The sequence below is a fragment of the Sander vitreus genome, chromosome 4 (genome assembly GCF_031162955.1).
Source record: "Sander vitreus isolate 19-12246 chromosome 4, sanVit1, whole genome shotgun sequence".
NCBI classification, from domain to species: domain Eukaryota; kingdom Metazoa; phylum Chordata; class Actinopteri; order Perciformes; family Percidae; genus Sander; species Sander vitreus.
The window spans coordinates 587,501-611,860 of NC_135858.1; the positions used below are offsets into that span (position 1 = coordinate 587,501).

At 44.5% G+C, this 24,360-nt stretch overlaps 1 protein-coding gene across 2 annotated transcripts in view; it reads left to right on the forward strand.

Moving 5' to 3' along the window:
* flnba (filamin B a) overlaps window positions 1-24,360 on the forward strand; it is a 114,482-nt gene that overhangs the window by 68,861 nt on the left and 21,261 nt on the right. Inside the window, exons 19-38 of one of the 2 annotated variants that reach the window (XM_078247630.1) lie at window positions 1-95; window positions 346-463; window positions 992-1,071; window positions 2,082-2,267; window positions 4,310-4,624; window positions 4,812-4,929; window positions 5,360-5,560; window positions 8,165-8,338; window positions 9,456-9,618; window positions 9,995-10,155; window positions 10,922-11,213; window positions 12,538-12,691; window positions 13,115-13,304; window positions 15,577-15,824; window positions 16,851-16,931; window positions 18,151-18,256; window positions 20,971-21,111; window positions 21,561-21,689; window positions 23,159-23,332; window positions 24,188-24,346. The exon at window positions 1-95 is cut by the window's left edge and continues 60 nt beyond it. In XM_078247630.1, coding sequence (XP_078103756.1) covers window positions 1-95; window positions 346-463; window positions 992-1,071; window positions 2,082-2,267; window positions 4,310-4,624; window positions 4,812-4,929; window positions 5,360-5,560; window positions 8,165-8,338; window positions 9,456-9,618; window positions 9,995-10,155; window positions 10,922-11,213; window positions 12,538-12,691; window positions 13,115-13,304; window positions 15,577-15,824; window positions 16,851-16,931; window positions 18,151-18,256; window positions 20,971-21,111; window positions 21,561-21,689; window positions 23,159-23,332; window positions 24,188-24,346 — 3,285 coding nt within the window. The remainder of the gene's footprint in view (window positions 96-345; window positions 464-991; window positions 1,072-2,081; window positions 2,268-4,309; window positions 4,625-4,811; window positions 4,930-5,359; window positions 5,561-8,164; window positions 8,339-9,455; window positions 9,619-9,994; window positions 10,156-10,921; window positions 11,214-12,537; window positions 12,692-13,114; window positions 13,305-15,576; window positions 15,825-16,850; window positions 16,932-18,150; window positions 18,257-20,970; window positions 21,112-21,560; window positions 21,690-23,158; window positions 23,333-24,187; window positions 24,347-24,360) is intronic. The other variant, XM_078247631.1, reaches the window with a different exon arrangement.

Below are 24,360 nucleotides of genomic sequence, written 5' to 3' on the forward strand. Positions count from 1 at the left end.
CGCTGGATGTTTCCTTCTCCTCCCCCGTCAATGACTTTGAAATCATCGACAACTACGACTACTCCCAGACTGTCAGATACACACCTGTACAACAGGTATGTCAAATACAAACTCATTTTATACTCAACACCTGTACATCAAATAAATATAACAGGTATGTCAAACATGCACCTTTTCAATAGGTACATACAATACACATCAGCCCAATATAATATCAAATGGTTTTTACGACGTGTTCTCAGTAGATTAGTCAACATGGCCGGTGCATGGCTGCCTCCTGTGCTCTTACGTAGTACTTTTAAAATGGAGTAAGTGTTTGGATCTGCGTGCTGCATGTGTCTGCAGGGGGAGCAGAAGATCATGGTGACGTATGGACAGGATCCCATCGCCAAGAGCCCCTTCATGGTCGGCGTCGCTGCCCCGCTGGATCTGAGCAAAGTCACTGTGGACAACCTGGATGGAAGTAAGAAACCCATCGTTATCTGTTTCCTGCTAGGTAGGCCGACTGTAAAGTGACATAAATGTTAAAAGAACATGACATTTCGTGGCCGGGTTGGCTCAGTTGGTAGAGCAGGCGCACATATACGCAGAGGTCCAGGGTTCGAATACGACCTGTGACGATTTCCTGCATGTCTCCCCCCCTCTCCTTTCTCACCTAGCTGTCCTATCAAATAAAGGTGGAAAAGCCCAAAATATATATATATATATATATTTATTTATTTTACGAGGAATACCTCTTGAGATGTATCATCTCATTTTCGAGAGGGTCCTCGGTAGGACTGGACAGTACAAACGACAAGATATTACAGTACAACATACACATTCACTCACATACTAACATACTACAACAATTGCTTGTTTGCAAATAATAAACAAAGATGTCTTGAAGGATCTCAAAGATGTGATTAATCTTAAATGCAGTATTGAGTATTGATTGAGGCCTCTCTAGGACTCATTTCTACATCATTGTTAATTGATAAATGTCTTTCAGGAGCGGAGGTTGATCAGGAGCAGCAGTTTATGGTGGACACAAAGGGTGCAGGAGGTCAAGGTCGCCTGGAGGTGGCAGTGGTGAGTGTTTAGATCACTATTAGTCTCGCATTGCCAGACCTATCTCCACAGCGCTGTGGAGTAAGGTCTTCCTACACCACAGATACATTCTGGCATAGGAGAAAAAAGATTGCATTTCTTTAAACCAGTCACAATCGTCTTGGGCGGCGCCAAGTTCCAGACGCAGCGACGGCGGGTCTGAGCAGAATACATCGCAGCAGCGGCGGAGTGGGAGCAAGACATCTACCGGGAACTGTTGTAGACCACCAGCCCTCAGGGCTGGGTGGGTATGAGTCTCTCCATCTCAGCGCCAGCTTTCCCTTTTCTTTTTTGGCTTTCCATCATTAGACTCACACACTGTCCGTTAACGTTACCGATAGACTTCCAAATGTGACGAAGAATAAAAGAGGTGTTTGAAGGCTTTACGTCATAGGCCGACCAGGGCTATGCCATTTGGGGAGGGGCCTCTCACTGATCCCCCTATATTTCTGAAATATAATAAAAGGCTGCTGCGGCCCGCCGTGCGGGTTGAGCAGAGGCTGCACAGTTTGACCAGCAGCCGGGCAGTCCCTTCTCTCCTGATTGCCACTCCGCCTCTGCATCGCAGTGTATAGCAGTGCTAACGTTGTCCACAGCAATCTCCACCAGTCTGTCCCAAAACGTCCCAGTTAGAGAGGAAATGCCGTAAACATATTCTTTGTAAATCTTTACAATCATTCACTGAAAGAACCAAGCAGGCCTGCCTTATTACACGATCTAAATGTTCTTCAAAAGTTGCCATTTTCAGCGTGTAGCTCCTAGCTCGAGGTTTGTCGATTTTGAGAACAGCGACCCACGGAGAGCAGAAAATGAGTGTCCTTCACTTTCCTGGAAATGCACTTGATTGACCATTGATCCAGACTAGATCACTATAAGCTGACTTTTCACAGTATTGGTTTACAAAATCGTTTACAACAAATATAGAAAATAACCAGACTTGTACTAAAGGTGACTGTGTGTGTGTGTGTGTGTGTGTGTGTGTGTGTGTATAGCTGAGTCCCAGCCAGCGGGCAGTAAAGTGTAAAATGGAGCCTCAGCCCGGTAAAGCAGACGTCAGTCTGGTCCGTTTCACCCCCACAGAGGAGGGGGTCCACGCAGTCAACGTGTCCTACGACGGACACCCGGTCCCTGGGAGCCCCTTCCCTGTGGAGGCCCAGCTGCCTCCAGACCCTAGCAAGGTAACAGCTCTTGTTTCCATACCTACCTCCCCTAAGGATTTCCTTTTCTTTTCTATCCCTTAAAGTTGTTACTCTTTTTGGTCTCTTTTTTCCAATGTTTATTTCTTTAATGCATAGATGTTTAGAGAAGTCAATCTTGTCTCCTCTGTGTCTTGATGACATGAAGTCTATTTATGAAGACCAGCATGAAAATGTACAAAAAAAACCCACTAAAACAAGGTAACGATAATGTTTACAGTCTATTCCCACTATATACTTTTAAGGAGAATACAGAAGAAGTGAAATATAAAAACATTTCTAAGAATGCATGTACCGTATTTTCCGGAGTATAAGTCGCATCAGTCAAAAAATGCGTCATGAAGAGGAAAAAAACATATATGTCGCATTTATTTAGAAATTTATTTCACAAAATCCAAGACCAAGAACAGACATTTAATCTGGAAAGGCAAGTTATTAAATACCCAACAGCCCCCAGAACAAGGGGCTGAATACGGTAGGTGTCCTCTATGTTAACGTAACACATTAACAGTTATTAAACTACCCAACAGCCCCCAGAACAAGGGGCTGAATACGGTAGGTGTCCTCTATGTTAACGTAACATAACGGCTCTGTTGACGAGCCTCTCCCAGCAGCACGTTGTTCAAGCCCCCATCTGTGGACTCCTTCCTCCAGCTCTGGCCATCTGGATTTCAGCGCGACTAGCTTTCTTTGTTTTCTTCATTGCAGTAAGACTAACCTTTTCTCCAGTCCCTCACAAGTTTCTCTCTCACTCCAAACTCTCCTTCTGCTGCTCGATTACCGTTTTCGGCTGCGTGTTTTACTACCTGCAGTCTCCTGCAGCTTCTTTTCTTTCTCAGTTGTCTTTAGGAGCAGCATATAGTCGTCACAAGCCTAGAGCGCCTCTCGCGGCTGTAGACGGTAATGTTTTCAGCATGAAATAACATTTAAAACATGTTACATTATATATATTTTGATATATAAGTCGCAGGACCAGCCAAAGCATGAAAAGAAGTGCGACTTATAGTCCAGAAAATACGGTACATACTTTTAAGGAGAATACAGAAGAAGTGAAAATAAAACCATTTAATAATGCATGTACACTTTCTTGTTGCATCCACAACTGTGGGAGCAACTTACTGACGTTTTTTTGTTCCCTTTTTGTCCTTTGAAATGCGCCTTGGTCGACGTGCTTAAAACCAGACTCAGGATCACTGTCCTTACCACATGGTGTACAAGCATTAACAGCAGAGCAAAACATAAAATATAATAAAAAACAACTTCAACTCACAATCACGTAACTGTTCTGAGCTCTACGTGAAGCAGCGGTCAGAAAACAGTACGGCTACAAACCAAAAAGCCCCAAACTGAATGACAGCTCCTGGCTTTTATACACCAGCTGATGCAATTACTGCCTCAATCATCTGATTGTCAAGATCAATTAAGACTAATTGTCGGTTTACAATGAGTCTAGTTTACTGTGAATGTCACTGCATCGATGCACACATTTACCAAACTTGAAGTTAATATCCAAATCACAATTTTGGCTCCAACAACATCTGCACAGCTACAACTACAACAGTTTTCCTTCTGCGACAATGAATGATAATTTACTTTATTATCGTTTACTTGTTTGTTGTGAGTCCAGGATGTCGTATGGCCCTGTGCCTGAAATCAGCCAACCCGGTCTCACGCCAGTTCGTGAAATGGTCACGTTATTTTGATTTCTTGATTCGTGTACAGGTCACGATTTTCGAACGTGACCATTTCATGAACTGCCACAACGGGGAAATTAAAGATTTTCACCTTATCAATACTACTCGCTACCGTAATCGTGCTGTGATCACGGAATATGCTTCCCATTGAAATACATTACTTTTGCTCACCACACGAAAATAACGACATGAATGTGTTCAATAACGGGACCATTTCACGAACTGGGCTGAATCAGCAGAAGGAAAATAATTATCGTAACAAAAGTCATGAAATAAATATGAAATCAAGCAGTAAAAGAGGCTTCATGGCATCATCATCGTCCCCTCCAGGTGAAGGCCTTCGGTCCTGGTCTGAAGGGCGGTCTGGTAGGAAACCCTGCAGAGTTCACCATCGACACCAAGGGCGCCGGCACGGGTGGTCTGGGCCTCACGGTGGAGGGGCCGACTGAGGCCAAGATCGAGTGTTCGGACAACGGAGACGGGACCTGCTCCGTCTCCTACCTGCCCACCGAGCCCGGAGACTACCTGGTTAACATCCTGTTTGAGGAGGTCCACATCCCGGGCTCGCCATTCAAAGCCGACATCCAGATGCCCTTCGACCCCTCTAAGGTTGTGGCGTCGGGGTCGGGCCTGAAAAGAGCCAAGGTGAGCGTCTGAAGAGGAAGATAGAAGCTAAAAATTACGCATTTTTAGAAACCTGATAAAACATTCAGCAGTTTAAATCAGATTTTGGATTCATTTAGAAGTTGTTCCCAATGGCAAAAACAAATGGCTTTGAGCCTCTGACTGTGGCAGTTTAAAGTCTGATCCAGCTTGTTGTGTGTCTGTGCAGGTTGGAGAGACCAGTGTGGTGAACGTGGACTGTTCCCGGGCCGGACCGGGACAACTCAGCCTGGAGGCCGTACCAGACTCCTCCCCCACCAGTCCTACTGGCTTTGCACCAGGCTCTGGTAACACTGATTTCATTCACCAGTAACCAGTATACACACTATTAGCTGTAAATGAGCATACTGGTGCTTGTACATGCTTTCATCTGTTCATTTACTTTCAAGCTGAGAGTTGCATGTGAGAATGATATCAATCTTCTCACACTTCTCTAATATTTGGTGTTGCTCCATTATTTCTGAGACCAGAAGTGGCGAGATTCAGATATTCTGTCCAATAAACAAGCGACCGTCTCGATCGTGTGACGTGTGTTTACCGTGTTTGGTGCATTTGACAAACTGCAGTGTGAAAGGCAAACCAAACCAAACGAGTCCACTGAACTATAGGTGTGAAGGCGCCCTAACATAGCAGTCTAAGATTCGAAAGAACAGCTTATATTTGAGATATTTAGACGGTCCTAACTTCTGTGATATAAATGTGATTGTTTTGTGCCAGGTGTTAAAGCTAAGACAGAGGTGGTGGACAACAAAGACGGGACCTACACAGTGACCTATGTCCCCCTGACCGCCGGCATGTACACCCTGCTGCTGAAGTACGGAGGAAAGGCCGTCCCCGGTTTCCCTGCCAAGGTGATGGTGGATCCTGCCGTCGACACATCCAAAGTCAAAGTGTTTGGACCCGGAGTGGAAAGACAAGGTGCAGTATGGTCCATCTGGGTCGGTGTGTAGCTCCTTTTGCTCTGAGTAGAGGTGGCAACTTACTTACTTTAAGCTCTAGACACACACACACACACACACACACACACACACACACACACACACACACACACATACATACATATATATATATATATATATATATACATACACACACACACCATATATTCTTTGCACATTTTGCACTCAACCCATTCAGCCCCTCTTTCTTTTGCAACAGTTATTTTGTATGTATACATCTCTGTTTTTATTGTTTATTTCATATTAATGCTTAATATGATTGTGTGTTTGTTTATGTATGTGGTCAAGTGTCACATTGTTTGCACATTGTCATTTCAATCAGGAGAGACTTCGTTGCAGATATGCAAATATTTATTGTAGATAAGCATAATATGAAATGTCTTTGGGGATTAGACTCCATCATTAAACATATTTAAAGGAGCCGAGACACTGGTGATAGCGGAGAGGGAACCCAGAGGCCGAACCAGTGTTCGTTTTGACAGCAAATTCTGATTTAGTCTTTTGAATAACGCCATTTAGTTTTAGTCTTATTTTAGTCATCTGAAATCTTTTAGTCTTAGTCTAGTTTTAGTCTAGTCTTAAGTCTTTTAGTCTTAGTCTAGTCTTAGTCTTTTAGTCTTAGTCTAGTCTTACGTCCTTTAGTCTAGTTTTAGTCGACCAAATATCATTAGAGTTTTAGTCTAGTCTTAAGTCTTTTAGTCTTAGTCTAGTCTTAAGTCTTAGTCTAGTCTTAAGTCTTTTAGTCTTAGTCTAGTCTTACGTCCTTTAGTCTTAGTCTAGTCTTTTAGTCTTAGTCTAGTCTTAAGTCTTTTAGTCTTAGTCTAGTCTTAAGTCTTTTAGTCTTAGTCTAGTCTTAAGTCTTTTAGTCTTAGTCTAGTCTTAAGTCTTTTAGTCTTAGTCTAGTCTTAAGTCTTAGTCTAGTCTTAAGTCTTTTAGTCTTAGTCTAGTCTTACGTCCTTTAGTCTTAGTCTAGTCTTTTAGTCTTAGTCTAGTCTTAAGTCTTTTAGTCTTAGTCTAGTTTTAGTCGACCAAATATTAGCAGATTTTAATCTACAGCTGACTTAGTTGACTAAATGTTTCTGCAGAATGTTTGGTCGTTGGAAGTATCCATCAGTCTGTTATGGATTGGTATTAAGGTTTGAATATACATTTGAATAATACAGACACAGATTTACCGGTCCGTCCTAGACCTAGCTCTGACATTCCTGTTGTTCATGAGACATGTTATTGCCCTGGGACTGGGTGCACTGCAAAACGTTAGCGTGTTGCTAACGAGCGAAGTCAACTGAAATCAGCCAAAGCTGTGTAACTAAGACTGCAACTAAACACAACTAAGTATAATGTAAACAACCTGTTGTGAAAGCGTCCTGGTCCTCCTGTGTACCTGCTGCTGCTGTTTGTTCAGCTGTTGCTCCTGCATGTGCTGCAGCTTTTTAAAATGGTTCTGCTGCTTCAGCATGAATCAACCTACCCTCAAAGACTCGCTCTGATTGGATCTCTTCCCAACTTGTCCCACAAAAGACCGGTTCTGATTGGATCTCTTCCCAACTTGTCCCACAAAAGACCGGTTCTGATTGGATCTCTTCCCAACTTGTCCCACAAAAGACCGGTTCTGATTGGATCTCTTCTCCATTCGTCCCTCCCTAACATTTTCGTCTCATTTTTATTTGTTGACTAAAGTGTCTGTTATATTTCGTCACAGTCTTCGTCATCATATCAGACTTTTTATTTAGTTTTTATTTAGTTTTCGTCCATGGAAAAAGGTTCATTGACGAATATTTTTCGTCGGAGCCGTCTGCCGGAAAGGGACTCCGGTTGCGTTGGTTGACGACGCCCAGAGGTGGAAGGGGAGGAGGAAGGTTGCACGTTTGCCTGAGAAGACAGATGATGGCAAGGAGAGAGACATTTAAAGCAGGATGTCATGCTGTGATTGGATCATGAATTCCATGGCCAATTCTGATTGGTTTACTGAAGAGTGAACGCCTCTTAACAGCTGAATAGATTTAGGGAGAGATAGTGGTGATTGCAGTAATTAGAAGTCTTCCTGAAAGAATTTGCGCTGAGCTTCATCCATCCATCCATCTTCGTCCGCTTATCCGGGGTCGGGTCGCGGGGGGAGCAGCTCCAGCAGGGGACCCCAAACTTCCCTTTCCCGAGCCACATTAACCAGCTCCAACTGGGGGATCCTGAGGCGTTCCCAGGCCGTGTTGGAGAAAGAATCACTCCACCTAGTCCTGGGTCTCCCCCGAGGCCTCCTCCCAGCTGGACGTCTCTCCACCTAGTCCTGGGTCTTCCCTGAGACCTCCTCCCAGCTGGATGTCCCTCAACCTAGTCCTGGGTCTTCCCCGAGACCGCCTCCCAGCTGGACGTCCCTCAACCTAGTCCTGGGTCTCCCCCGAGGCCTCCTCCCAGCTGGACGTGCCTGGAACACCTCCCTAGGGAGGCGCCCAGGGGGCATCCTTACCAGATGCCCAAACCACCTCAACTGGCTCCTTTCGATGTGAAGGTGAGCTTCATTTGATACATTTTTATTTTAAAAAAAAATCCCTTCTCTCTTCTCCAGCTGTTTTCAGAGAAGCCACCACATCGTTCACGGTGGATGCCCATCCTCTGACCCGGCGAGGAGGAGACCACGTGAAGGCGGAGGTCAGGAGCCCGTCCGGGGCGCTGACAGACAGTCTGATTACCGACAACGCGGACGGGACCTACACCGTCGAGTACACGCCTTTTGAGAACGGTAACGCACCTGCTGCACCCATGTGTTCAAGACTGAAATCTTTACTTTTAACTATTTTACTGTAATTTATTTAATTTCATTTTTATTTAATTGTTTATTTAGGTAGGGACAGTGCATATTAATGGACATCGGTGCAAGTACACAATGTAAATATGCTAGAGTTAGCACCATAGCTAATTAAGAATAGAATAGACTTTGTCATTTTGCAGTAGAACCATACAACGTAATGTGCTTGTGCAGCCTCTAAGACAATACTCACTTTCATATACACACTCACACAATAGATAAAATAAGAAAGATGGAATGAAAGCATGAAAGGGAGACCAGTTGACATGCACAAAATGTATATACCAAGGTTTCTCTCCTAGAAAGGGAGGTAACCCTGTGTACACACTCCTAAGAGCATGTACCCATAGTGTCTCTATGAACAACAAATCCAAGCTATCTATTTCTGTGGGTGAAGGTTGTCCCCAGACTAACCTTCTTGTGTAGTACACTACATACAAGATATGAAATACATTTGAAAACCTGAATGCTGAAATATCCAACCTATCAGGAGGCAGCGTAATTTGCATCTATTGTCCCTAGGCAGGTACATAATAAGAAAAAACAGTAACAATCACGCAACACCCTGATAGTTTGAGAGGCAAGATGAACACTAACGACAACAGTCAAGACAAAATACAAGAACGTGTCAGTAGAGGTGTGAATCTTCACTGATCTCCCATTTCGTTTCGACTATCAGGTTTTCAGTTTGATATCTCGATGCCTCACGATGCATCAAATACGTTTCTATTAAAGCCATATAGGATATTTAATTCATAGCTTTTCAAGCTTCAAAAACCAAACATTCTGCAGAGCTCTGATACTAAATAAACTGGATACATCAACCTACAGCACTGAGCACACGGCCCTTCCTGAATGTGTAACACATACCACAATATGTAAACAGAAAGGTTGTGGCATACATTAAATAGTAAACAGAAATAATCGACCCGGCCGATTATCAATGCAGCATCGTCCACGTCCGTGATTCCATGCATTGATTATGTGATTAATTTCAACCCCTCTACGTGTGAGTTAATCAGCTGCTGTCTGTCCCGGGCTGTGTTTTCAGGCGTCCACAGCGTGCAGGTTCTGTATGACGACACTGCGGTTCCTAAGAGCCCATTCAGGGTGTCTGTGTCAGAGGGATGTGACCCCACCAGGGTGGTGGCTACTGGCCCCGGGCTGCAACAAGCCCTGACGGACAAGCCCAACCACTTCAACATCATCACCAGGTAGGGTTGGCAGCGAAAGGGCACAGACTAGTTTTGATTCGTGTAGCGCCCATGTGTCACACTCAAGGCCCCTCGCAGATTATGATCCGGCCCGCATATCAGTTTAGGTTCACAATACATATTGGCCCACCTAGTTTTGGTCGCGATTTGTCACTTTTTCCGACGTTTTTGGGCCCTTTTTTTTGCTATGATGGCTGAGCTAACTTTTTCCTGACTTCTTTAGGACCAAACTGTAAGTGAGAAGACTATATGACACATACAATAATACAGTCAAAGATGAATTTGACACCCTTGGTGTAGCGTTTTGTTGCAGTGAAAAAGTATCTAGCTTCAGGTCACACTATTGCTGATTTTGGGTGTGTTGATGCGTCACCAGAGGGGCAGGTATTGGCGGTCTCGGCATCACCGTGGAGGGTCCGTCAGAGTCAAAGATGTCGTGCAAAGACAACAAAGATGGCAGCTGCAGCGTGGAGTATGTTCCCTTCACCCCCGGCCTCTACGACGTCAACATCACCTACGGAGGAGAGCACATCCCCGGTGAGATCCCTTGTTTAGAAGAAGTCTCCCGGCTAATCCTGCCTTGTACTACTGAAGTTGGAGAAACAACTAGCTAGCTCATGTGGTCCTTACCTAGCTACTGAGCATGTAGTCCTTACCTAGCTACTGAGCATGTGCGACTGCCAACAAAGATGTTCCAGCAGTGAGAGGTCTCACTCTGTAGCTAAAACAGAGACCTGAACACAGGGTGAAAAGAGGAGCTGCAGCAATGAGCAGTACAACAAAAATATGGTGTTTTTTGAAAATTAAACCATGTAAACCTATTCTGGTACAACCTCAAAATACAATTATGAACCTGAAAATGAGCAGAATATGAGCACTTTAAAATCTAGATAGATATATTGTCATGAAAATTGTCCCTCACATGTCGGTTTATTTCCTAAAGGCACTTTAATGTTGATTTCCTTATAACATTTAGTTGGCTTTGCTCTCATTTCCACCTGTAAACAACGAATGTTATTGCCTAATAAAAGAAGTGCCGAGTGTTTCAGTTTAATGTTTTAAAGATGTGGTTGCAGTTTAATTGACTTTGTTCAGGAAAAGCTCAGCGTGGTCTCCTTGTTTGACACCTTTTCATAGACAGCTGTTGGTTTGTGGTTCTGCTGTGTGAAGGCAGCTGGAGGTACAGAATGCTTCAGGATGCAGGAACCACATTACCCAGAAACCATGTCAAGAAATGTACAGTAGTAGTAGTACAGTATTAGCCGATAGTTAGCCTAACATTTTATTTTCCTGTTATTTCCAGGAAGTCCATTCAAGGTCCCCGTGAAAGACGTGGTGGACTCCAGTAAGGTCAAGGTGTCTGGTCCCGGTGTTGGGTCAGGGGTCAGGGCCAAAATCCCACAATCCTTTACAGTGGACTGCAGGAAGGCCGGCGTGGCGCCGCTGGCCGTGGCCATCACCACCCCTAAAGGGGCCGCGGAACCTGTGGCGGTGACGGACAACGGAGACGGGACGCACCTGGTGTCCTACACTCCATCTGTGGAGGGACTGTACTCTGTGGCTGTCCAGTACGCAGAGGAGGACGTCCCACGCAGGTACTGAGCAGTACTGCAGTACAGAGGTGCTAATGTTCAGGAGTGAACAAAATCAGATCTGCAGAATCTGTGGATATTCAGATCTATTTTTTTGTTGTCACCAACCTTTACCATTCTCCTTAAAGGTGCAGTAGGTAAGACTTCTAAAACTCCCTTTCTGTCATATCTGCTGAAACTGACCCTATGTTCCAGTAGAACTACAGGAAGCAGGTCATTAAAATAATCAGCTCCTCTGGCTCCACCTACAGCCTGGAGAGAGATTTACAAACATCCACCACTCCCTGTTCAGATGCTCCAATCAGGGCCAGGGGGGGTGTCTAACTGTTCAGATGCACCAATCAGCACCAGGGGGGGGGTGTCTAACTGTTCAGATGGACCAATCAGGACCAGGGGGGGGGGTGTCTAACTGTGTGTCAATCACTGCTCATGCACACGCATTCATTCTCCCTTGTGGGGGGAGGGGCTTAGGAGACCGTTTTGGGCTTTAGCAGAAAGGGGGAAGGGACTGAGAAGTTGTTGACGTTCAGATATAGAAGTACATAGAAAACGCCACGCAGCTGACACGCAACAGAAACGCCACGCTCACGCCACGTAGCTGACATGCAACAGAAACGCCACGCTCACGCCACGCAGCTGACACGCAACAGAAACGCCACGCTTATGCCACGCCCACGCAGCTGACACACAACAGAAAGCATCACGCTCACGCCACGCCACCCACGCAGCTGACACGCAACAGAAACGCCACACTCACGCCATGCAGGCAGTGTGTGGGTGGCCTTAGGGATCAGGTGTTAGTTGACTTGCATTGACACAAACGTTGAAAGCTTGATCACACACACTCACACTCTTTCGTGAGCATGTCAGCTGCGTGGCGTGAGCATGTCAGCTGCGTGGCGTGAGCATGGCGTGAGCATGTCAGCTGCGTGGCGTGAGCGTGGCGTGAGCATGTCAGCTGCGTGGCGTGAGCGTGGCGTGAGCATGTCAGCTGCGTGGCGTGAGCATGTCAGCTGCGTGGTGTGGTGTGGCGTGAGCATGTCAGCTGCGTGGCGTGAGCATGTCAGCTGCGTGGCATGGCGTGGTGACTTTGATCTATTTTTTGTGGGACTGATTGAAAAAAAATATTTAGCCTGTAAAGTCAGTAGAGCTGCTGTTTCTATTTTCATGGCTGTTCTTTTAGGCAGTTTGTCAACTAAAATAACAACTGCCAAACCGTAAGTCCACTTACTGTGTTTGTGGGCTTTGAGTGCCTTGCTCAGGAGCACGGCGGCACAGTACTGTTGTTCCTACAGATCAGTAGTAACTGTGTCTGTGGTCTCTTCAGTCCATTCAAGTTTCGGGTGCTGCCCACTCACGATGCCAGTAAAGTGCGAGCCAGCGGCCCGGGGTTGACCAGTGGCGTACCAGCCAGCTTCCCCGTGGAGTTCAACATCGACGCCAAGGACGCCGGCCAGGGCCAACTGAGCGTGCTCATCACCGTCAGTAACACACACACACACACACACACACACACACACACACACACACACACACACACACGTTTGTGGCACTATCTTTGTGGGGACCCATCATTGACATAATGCATTCCCTAGCCCCTTACCCTAACCTTAACCATCACCACTAAATGCCTAACCTTAACCTTACCCTCACCCTAACCAGAACCTCATTCTAACCCTAATCCTAAAACCAAGTCTTAACCCTCAAACTTGTGGGGTCCAGTATTTTGGGCCCCACAAGGCTGTGCAGACCCCACAAGTATACTGTATTCCCTGGACCCCACGAATATAGTAAAACAAGCACACACACACACACACACACACACTCAGTAATTACACAAATGAAAGAAAATGTATCACCCTTAAACTACCTGTCCTACCTTGTTTTTCCTGCTTCTACTCCAGGACCAGGATGGTAAACCTAAGCAGCTCAGTATCCACGACAACGATGACGGGACGTACCTGGTGTCTTATATCCCCGACCGTGCGGGCCGGTACACCATCGTCATTAAGTACGGCGGAGACGACATCCCCGCCTCGCCTTATAGGGTTCGTGCCACGGCAACTGGAGACGCCAGCAAGTGCACCGTCACCGGTACGTGACCATGGATGAAATGTCTCAAACAGAACGTCAATATATGAATAAAACTAAATAAATACCACGTTAAAAAGCAGTGGGGGGGATTCATCAGCATAAAGCCTGAGTTTAATTTCAGTGTTATGTATTTGGGAAATGTACTTTTAGCTAAAAAAAGCAGGACAGATATTTATAGAAATACTTGTAGCGGGTAGCAGTAACCAGTACATCGCTGAGTGGATAGAAATAGTTCATTTATATTATTATAACTGACTTTCTCTCTGAGACATTGCTTTTTCTACGTTAATGTCTCTTTTTTTCAACGTCTTTTGAAGCTTTCCACAACGTTGTTGAAGTTTTTCCAGATTTTTGTCCCTTTTTTAGAACTTTTTTTGACGTTTTTGTCACTTTTTTTTGACGTTTTTATCACTTTTTTTGGTCACTTTTTTCAACCTTAACGTCTCTTTTTTCAACTTTTTTGAAGCTTTCCTCAATGTTGAAGTTTTTCCTGATTTTTGTCCCTTTTTTTTAGTCACTTTTTTTTGAACTTTTTATGACGTTTTTGTCACTTTTTTGACGTTTTTATCACTTTTTTTGGTCACTTTTTTCAACGTTAAGGTCTCTTTTTTTCAACCTTTTTTGAAGCGTTCCTGATTTTTGTCCCTTTTTTAGACATTTTTGTCCCTTTTTTTTATGTTTTTGTCACTTTTTTGACGTTTTTATCACTTTTTTTTTGGTCATTTTTTTCCCAAAAAAAATGACCAAAAAAAGCTTCAACGTCTTTTGAAGCTTTCCTCAATGTTGAAGTTTTTTTTGAACTTTTTTTAATGTTTTTGTCACTTTTTTGAACTATTGATGACGTTTTTGTCACTCTTTTCAACATTGTCTATTTTTTCAACTTTTTTTAAGCTTTCGTCAACGTTGTTGAAGTTTTTCCTGATTTTTGTCCCTTTTTTAGACATTTTTGTCCCTTTTTTTTGAACTTTTTATGACGTTTTTGTCACTTTTTTGACGTTTTTGTCCCTTTTTTGACGTTTTTATCACTTTTTTTGTCACTTTTTTCAACGTTAAGGTCTCTTTTTTCAACCTTTTTTGAAGCGTTCCTGATTTTTGTCCCTTTTTTAGACATTTTTGTCCCTTTTTTTTGATGTTTTTGTCACTTTTTTGACGTTTTTGTCCCTTTTTTGACGTTTTTATCACTTTTTTTTGGTCACTTTTTTCAACCTTAATGTCTCTTTTTTCAACGTCTTTTGAAGCTTTCCTCAATGTTGAAGTTTTTCCTGATTTTTGTCCCTTTTTTTTGAACTTTTTTTTATGTTTTTGTCACTTTTTTGAACTATTGATGACGTTTTTGTCACTCTTTTCAACATTGTCTATTTTTTTTCAACGTCTTTTGAAGCTTTCCTCAACGTTGTTGAAGTTTTTCCTGATTTTTGTCCCTTTTTTAGACATTTTTGTCACTTTTTTTGAACTTTTTTTGACGTTTTTGTCTTTTTTTTCAACCTTTTTTGAAGCTTTCCTCAACATTTTTTAAGTTTTTTCCTGATTTTTGTCCCTTTTTTAGACATTTTTGTCCCTTTTTTTTGATGTTTTTGTCACTTTTTTTTTGACGTTTTTGTCCATTTTTTGGTCACTTTTTTCAACCTTTATGTCTTTTTTCAACTTTTTTGAAGCTTTCCTCAACGTTGTTAAAGTTTTTCCCAAATTTTGTCCCTTTTTTAGACATTTTTGTCTTTTTTTGAACTTTTATTGATGTTTTTGTCTCTTTTTTTTTCAACTTTTTTGAAACTTTCCTCAATGTTGTTGAAGTTTTTCCTGATTTTTATATTTTTTTTTGTCCCTTTTTTAGACATTTTTGTCTTTTTTTCAACCTTTTTTGAAGCTTTCCTGATTTTTTTGTCCATTTTTTAGACATTTTTATCGCTTTTTTGACGTTCTTGTCACTATTTTTGTCACTTTTTTCGACGTTTTTGTCTTTCTTTCAACCTTTTTTGAAGCTTTCCTCAACATTTTTGAAGTTTTTCCCGATTTTTGTCCCTTTTCTCAACGTTTTAGTTGCTTTTTTCTTTTCTTGTTTGAATCTGAAGTGATTTCTTGACTTGATATTTATTTTGTTTGATTTCACAATGTAACCTGTTTTCTTTTCATATCCTGTTTTTCATGATGTCAAGCATTTCACTTTACGTATGATGATCCTGTCTGTTGTCTCTCGTTTTGTCTGTTTTGTTCTTGTCAAACTAACAATAAACAAAGAAACTAACCTAATAAAGTGTGCTCCACCTGCTCTCAGGGCCAGGTGTGGGTCCCACGGTGGCCATCGGCGAGGAGCTGGGCCTGGTGGTGAATGCTAAGGCTGCTGGGAAAGGGAAGGTGAGCTGTGTGGTGGTTCAGCCCGACGGCAGCGAGGTGGAGGCCGAGGTGCTGGAGAACGAGGACGGCACCTTCGACATCTTCTACACTGCGCCAGCGCCCGGGAACTACGTCATCTACGTCCGCTTCGGAGGCGAAAACATCCCACGGAGTCCCTTCAAAGTCATGGTGAGGGACGTAATGCAGGATTGTGCTCATTACACTCCAAAAATGGGTTCACGTAAGCCGAGGTGGTCATCTTTTGCAGCTTTGAACGGAAGACGGATGGAGATCTCACTTAGCTCCTTAAATGCAACGCTTGTGTATGTGGTCTCGAGGGTGTTTAGGCAGCTGCTGGTGTCCATTCACGTCAACGTCATAAGAAGCTAATTAGCCCACTCTTGAGTTGTGTACATACACTGCATTACCACTAGAGTGTGGGCCGGGTTGGGACAGATATTTAGAAATGATGTTGGGGTTCGGGTCCCATCATTTAAAACAGCTTATTATGTAGGTAGCCAATGGGCCTGTTTCACTTGATGCAAAGGTACATTTTTGACACACACACACACACACACACACATACAGACATACAAACACACACACACACAGACATACAGACATACAGACACACACGCACACAGACATACACATATACACACGCATGCACGCACGCGAGCACACACACACACACACATAGACACATACACACACATATAGACATACACAGACATACGCGCACACAGACACACACGCACACATAGACAGACAGACATACAGACATACAGACACACACAGACATAGACACACAGACATAGACACACACACAGACACACAGACACACAGATACACAGACACACACAGACACACACACACACACTGTTGACATTTCTGAATGCCTTCCTACAGCTGCTTAATAAAAGCTTTCCACTCAAACACACGTACATGTGTCATTGGTCTGAGGAAATATGAGATTTGAACTGTGTCGGGCTCGGACAGAAATATCTTAATGCCTGTCGGGCTCGGACAGAAAAATGCGGCCCGATCAGCACTCTAGTTACCACATAATGATATTATATCATTACAATTTGCAGTTGTTGGTTGCAGATTAACCTTTTGACCTCATGCCTTCAGTTTAAAGACCAGGACTTACCTACGAGGCCACAGCAGTGTGTGTGTGTGGTCAGATGTTAACCCTTACTGTCGTCTCTTTAGGCTACTGATGAGGTACCCATGATGCAAGAGAAGAGGTCTCTACAGCAACAGGCCGCCCTCGGAGCTGGCTTCCAGCCCTGGGTACCCCCAATGCACACATTCACATACACACACACTCAAAAACAACTTGCTCACTTCAATGAACACACCATACATGTATTTGTGATTGAGGGTGAAATGATCCTTTACATAACGTATGGTAAGCGCACACACACACACACACACACATATACAGAGACACACACACATATACAGAGACACACACACATATACAGAGACACACACACATATACAGAGACACACACACATATACAGAGACACACAGACACACACAGACATACACACACAGACACACACAGACATACAGAGACACACAGACACACACACACACACACACACACACACACACACACACACAGACATACAGAGACACACACACACACACACACACACACACACACAGACATACAGAGACACACACACACACACACACACAGACATACAGAGACACACAGACACACACACACACAGACATACAGAGAGACACACACACACAGACATACAGAGACACACACACACACACACACACACACACACACAGACATACAGGGACACGCACACAGACACACACACACACACACACACACACAGACACACACACAGACATACAGAGACACACACACACACACACACACACACACAGACATACAGAGACACACACACACACACACACACACACACACACACACACATACAGAGACACACACACACACACACACATGCATTGCTCATGCCATCTGCCTGCTGGTTAAAACTTCACCTCTCTCTCTCTCTCTCCATCCTAAACGATACTCGCTCGCCCGCTTTTCCTCCATGTCATCGCTTCTCTTTTTCTCTCAACCAATGGGATCGCAGCAAACATCTAAAAGCCAATAATAAAACCCAGGTGTTTGTGAGATTTTTTTGCAGAAGGTGTTGCTATGGATACGGGAGTTTGAGGAAATATTAATTTTTTTTTCCTCCAGGCAGATTGTTGTGGTGGTCTTGCTTTCCCTCCTAATCTTCCTCAGTGCACTCTCCATCGCTGTGGCTGCATCACAGTCACCTCATGATCATCCTCCATCTTCTTCTTCTCTGCTCCATCGCACTACACTTCCCAGGGTGCCCCTTGGCCCTTTGTGTGCGGGACTTGGATGCAGCAGTAGCAGCAGCAGCATGTTTCTACTGCAGGCCGCTGAGACGGACGGGAAGTTGTTTTCAGTTAAACGTTAACCTGTCTGTCTGTGTCTGTCTTCTCCAGGTGACATCAGACGGCTACGAGCCAATGAGCAGCAGCGTTAATGGAAGCGGCTTCAGACCGTTCGACATGGTGATACCTTTCTCCTTCAGAAAGGGAGAAATCACAGGTGAGCTGTCTATGAAAGGTGTCGGAACATGTCGGACACGCTGAGCTTTTCCTGTGGACGGGGTAAACCCAGCCAGATCTGCCTGGTTTGATTCCTCCCTGCAGCTCAGGCTGGAGACCTGTACGTCTATCTATCCTGCTCCAGTTACACATCTGTGGGAACCAATCACAAACTGGCTTATCCACCTGGCGCGCTATTGGCGGGTTTAACACGATGACGATAGAGAAGCGACCGAGCAGCTTCTTGTTTACATTCAACATGACGGCCATCCGCAAATAAGCATTAAAGACTAATGTGAGACCTATTAGCAGCAACACTATCTTTAAATAGACCGGCTCTGTTAGGGGGCCCTCTGGAAGCCACGGGGCCCTAAGCAGACGCTTAGTTCACTTAGCTCTGCAAAGTCCCAGTAAGTCGGCGTGTTCCTTTAAAAGATTGGCTATCACCAGACCAAGCTCAGACTACTTTTCCTGAACAAAGTCAATTAAACCGAGCTGTGGCTTTTTTAAATTCAACCACATCGTTAAGACATTAAACTGAAACGCTCGGCACTTCTTTTATTAGGCAATAACATCAGCAACATCTTTTCAACGTTAACTGAAAAACATGAACCACATCTCTTAACCGTCAGTTGTTTATAGGCAGAAATAAGAGCAAAGGCAACAAAATGTTATAAGGGGCTCAACGTTAAAGTGCCTTTAGGAAATAAACAGCCATGTGGGGGACGTGATGGGAAGCATTAGGCTCGTCCGAGATGAGCTGCACCTCGCCTGTAAAGTGGACTGGAGCAGGCGGCGGCAGCGGGGGGGCGGTGACAAAAAACTGTGTTCAAGACGGACAGTTTCAAGCCGTTTTAAACCGCTATTACACTGAACAAAATTATAAACATACACTTTTGTTTTTGCCCCCATTTTTTCATGAGCTGAACTCAAAGATCTACTGTTTTCTATGTACACTAAAGGCTTATTTCTCTCAAATATTGTTCGCAAATCTGTCTAAATCTGTTAGTGAGCACTCCTCCTTTGCTGAGATAATCCATCTCGGGGGTCTGAAAACCAGACAGTATCTGGTGTTAGGGTTCATCTGTGGAGAGAACACCTCTCCAAAGTGCCAGACGCCATCGAATGTGAGCATTTGCCCACTCAAGACGAGAGAGAGAGAGAGAGAGAGAGAGAGAGAGAGAGAGAGATATTAACCATAACACCAGATACTGACTGGTTTTCGGACCCCTCCTGGACCCCCCCATTACAGTAAAACTGCACATTTCATTGTGTCCAGCCTAAGGAACACCTGTGCAATAATCCTGCTGTCTAATCAGCATCTTGATATGCCACACCTGTGAGGTGGATGGAGAAGTGCTCACTGACACAGATTTAGACAGATTTTAGTTGTTTATTATCTAAATCTGTGTTGCCCGTTCCCAAACTTCTCCTTCTTCATGAATATTTACCTCCACCATCAATTCCAAGTATTCCTTTTGGCTTGAAATGTAACATTTACGTTAGCATGAACTGGGGCAGACGCTCCATATTCATGCTGCATCTAGAAATACGTTAGCTGGTAAGAGACATACAGGACATACTGCTCCACCTTAGTGAGTGTGTGTGTGTGTGTGTGTGTGTGTGTCTGTCTGTCTGTCTGTCTCTGCTGTGTGTGTGTGTGTGTGTGTGTGTGTGTGTAAGGGACATACAGGACATACTGCTCCACCTTAGTGTGTGTGTGTGTGTGTGTGTGTGTAAGGGACATACAGGACATACTGCTCCACCTTTCATGTTGTCTCTGTCACATGATAAACTCCCAGCTGCTGCTAATGCTGCTAACGGGTATCGTAGCTTCCTGAAGAAGGAAACATGGAGGACCAACACGTGTTCAGGAACAGGAGTCTTCTTCTTCGCCCAGAAAAATAAAAAGGAGATTGAAAAGAGCAAGAGACGTCTTCTTGAAGCGTGAAGGCCACCGTAGCTGGAATACGTACTCTGAACTGCGTGGTGCGAGAGAGCTGATGATATATGATCTCAACGCTAGACGGGAGACACTCACACACATTGGACCTTTAAGGGATCAACAAGCTATTGTAATTCATCCTGAGGGGGGGACATAAAGGTTGGTACAACGTGCCAATCCATCCAGTAGCTGTCAAGACATTTCACTTAAAACCACAAATGTCAACCTCATAGTGGCGCTATAGTAAAACTCAGAGAATCACCAAAGTCTTTCATATTCATCCTCTGGGAACCATGACAATCTTAAGCCAATCCATTCATAAGTTGTTTGAGATATTTCAGTCTGGAACAAAGTGGTGGACCTATCGAGAGATCATACAGCCATGCTTCATACATTCATAAAATAAGTAACAGTATAATAACAGTAAAGTCAAATGGAAATATGCAAAAAAATGTTTACCTTTCTCCAACTCTCTCTCTCTCTCTCTGTGTCTCTGTCTCTCTCTCTCTGTGTCTCTCTCTGTCTCTCTCTGTCTCTGTCTCTCTCTCTCTCTGTGTCTCTCTCTCTCTGTCTCTCTCTCTCTGTCTCTCTCTCTCTGTCTCTCTGTCTCTCTCTCTCTCTCTCTCTCTCTCTGTCTCTCTCTGTGTCTCTCTCTCTCTCTCTCTCTCTCGCTCTCTCTCTCTCTCTCTCTGTGTCTCTCTCTCTCTCTCTCTCTCTGTCTCTCTCTCTCTGTGTCTCTCTCTCTCTCTCTCTCTCTCTCTCTCTCTCAGGTGAGGTGCTGATGCCTTCAGGTAAATCAGCTCAGCCCGTGATCTCAGACAACCTGGATGGGACGGTCACAGTGCAGTACTCGCCCACTGAGGCCGGCCTGCACGAGATGCACATTAAATACAACGGCACACACATCCCAGGTCAGTACACACACACACACACACACACACACACACACACACACACACACACACAGTGCGTCTCACTATCTTTGTGGGGACCCGTCATTGACATAATGCATTCCCTAGCCCCTTACCCTAACCTTAACCATCACCACTAAATGCCTAACCTTAACCCTTACCCTCACCCTAACCAGAACCTCATTCTAACCCTAATCCTAAAACCAAGTCTTAACCCTCAAACAGACCTTTAACCTTGGGGGGTCCAGCATTTTGGCCCCACAAAGCTGTCCGGACCCCACAAGTATACTGGACTCCCGGTTATTGGACACCACGAATATAGTTAAATAAGACCACACACACACACACACACACAGACCCAGACCAAAAGTACACTGAAGTATGTAAACTGAGGACTATGTCTGCTGTAGTTTCAATGCTTCTTGTTTCTACTGATGTTTGCGTTGCAGAGTCTCCCCTTCAGTTCTATGTGAACAACGCCAGTAGTCCCAACGTCACGGCCGACGGTCCTGGTCTGAGCTACGGCGTCGCCAACAAGACGGCCACATTCACGGTCTTCACAGAGGACGCCTCCGAAGGTACGTTAGCTACTTGAGGAAGAGCAGAGCTGGTCGTTATTCTGGTAACGTCACCTGACGGCAAAAGGAGCTGAGCTGAAAAGCTGCACGTTCGGAGCTGCAACAGAATTGGTGTCAATTATATTGAAGCAACTGTGTGTACAGCCGTGCATTTTTCCCAAAAGTATTCCAACGTTTTTTTTTTAAGGAAACAAGGAAAATGGCGTTGTACTGTTAATGTAATGACAAAGCATTTTATTTTAAAAAGAAATGTATTAAAATAATGATTATGTGCTAATGTCTTAGGCTGGCTTCACACTGGCTGCGTGGCGTGAGCGTGTCAGCTGCGTGGCGTGAGCGTGTCAGCTGCGTGGCGTGAGCGTGTCAGCTGCGTGGCGTGTCCGTTTATATTTCGGCTCCCATGTTAACAGGCTACAGCGTGCACGCTGCCTGCGTGACACGCACGTCTCAGGTGCGACTCGAGCCGAAAACGCGTGCATGCTAGAAATAGAACCAACGCCTATTTTTCACGCAAGCGTGTTGGAAGTCCAGGCAAAATAGAATAGGAAAAGATGTTTATATGTCATTTAGACACGAATACATATTAATAAATGACATGTTGATGTCTGAAAGACGTTTTGATATAAATGCAGATATATAAATGTAATAAAAAAAATAAAAAAAACTTCTAATATTGCACCTGTCAATACAGAAGGAAATATTCTGGAGCCTGTTTTGCCGTCAATCCTGCTGACGTTGTCTTTGCTGTAATCAGATCAGTTTATGTTTATGGGAAACATACATGTGTACAGACAAGGCTAGCAGCAGCAGCAGCAGCAGCAGCAGCAGCAGCAGCGCTGCGTCAGACACCTTTCTGGTGTGTAAAGACATAGAAAACGCCACGCTAACGCCACGCAGGCAGTGTGTAGCTGGCCTTAATTGCTCCCACTTTCTCCTGATCTATCAACACGAGTCAGGAAGGTGTGGGTGGAGGCCAGCAGTCTTCTACAAATCCATAACTCTTTTCAGCTCTGTATTGTGCTGTATTCAGTAGCCACGTCCACTTTGGAGCCAGCCATCCAATCAAATTTCAAAGATTTGACACATAACTAATCCCTGCCCACAAGACGCTCTAACTCAACGGTCCAAAACCCAAAGAGATTCAATTTCCAGTGATATAACAGAGAAAAGCAGCTAATCCTCACATTGAAAAAACTGCAAACAATCAATGTTTAGCATTTTATTCTTGATAAGTGTCAGAAATCTGTTGTGACAGTAGTGACAATATTTGAAGTACTAGTTTTGGAAATGTTATTAGAGGTCAGGATGAACCCCTTTAGATGCACCATCTCGTTTTCAAGAGGGTCCTCAAGCAGTGGTTGTAATTAGAAGCCTATCAGTTTATTTTTAGTAAAGTGATAACATCCTGTTTTAAATATGGTCTGTCTGTGTGTCTGTGTGTCTGTCTGTCTGTGTGTCTGTCTGTCCAGGGGGTCTGGACTTGGCCATAGAGGGTCCGTCCAAAGCAGAGATCAGCTGTGTGGACAACAAAGACGGGACGTGCAGCGTGAGCTACCTGCCCACTCTGCCCGGAGACTACAACATCCTGGTGAAATACAACGACAAGCACATCGCTGGCAGCCCATTCACCGCCAGGATCACTGGTCAGACACACACACACACACACACACACACACACACAGACACACAGACACACACAGAGACACACAGACACACAACCGCACACACAGAGACACACACACACACAGACACACAGACACACAGACACAGACACAGACACACACACCCACACACAGACACACACACACACACACACACACACACACACACACACACAGACACACACACACACACACACACACACACACACACACACACACACACACACACACACACACACAGACACACGCACACACACACAGACACACACCCGCACACACACAGACACACGCACACACACACAGACACACACACACACACACACACACACACACACACACACACACACACACACACACACACACACACACACACACACACACACACCCGCACACACACACACACACACACACACACACACACACACACACACACACACACACACAGACACACACACACACACACACCAACACAGACACACACACGCACACAGACACACACACAAACACACACACACAGACACACACACACACACGCACACACACCCGCACACAGACAAACACACACACACACCCACACACCAACACAGACACACACACACACACACACACACACACACACACACACACACACACACACAGCTACATGAGCAGGCAGATTATCAATGATTAATAACACTGGAAAACAAATCCCTAATAAGAAGCCTTATTATCATTTTTACCCTCCAAACAAAAGAGGTTTAGTTGTACAAAGGGAGGCGGTGACATTCAATAAAAGTAGACTGCAAAGACTAATTGATTAGTAGTCAACTATTAAATGTCTGTCTGTCTGTCTTTCAGAGGACAACCAGCGGCGCTCTCAGGTCAAACTGGGCTCTGCGGCAGATTTCTCTCTGGACATCAATGAGACAGACCTGAGCCTGCTGACTGCCAGCATCATGGCGCCCTCTGGCCGTGACGAGCCCTGCTTGCTGAAGAGGATGGCCAACAACCACATCGGTAACATACACACA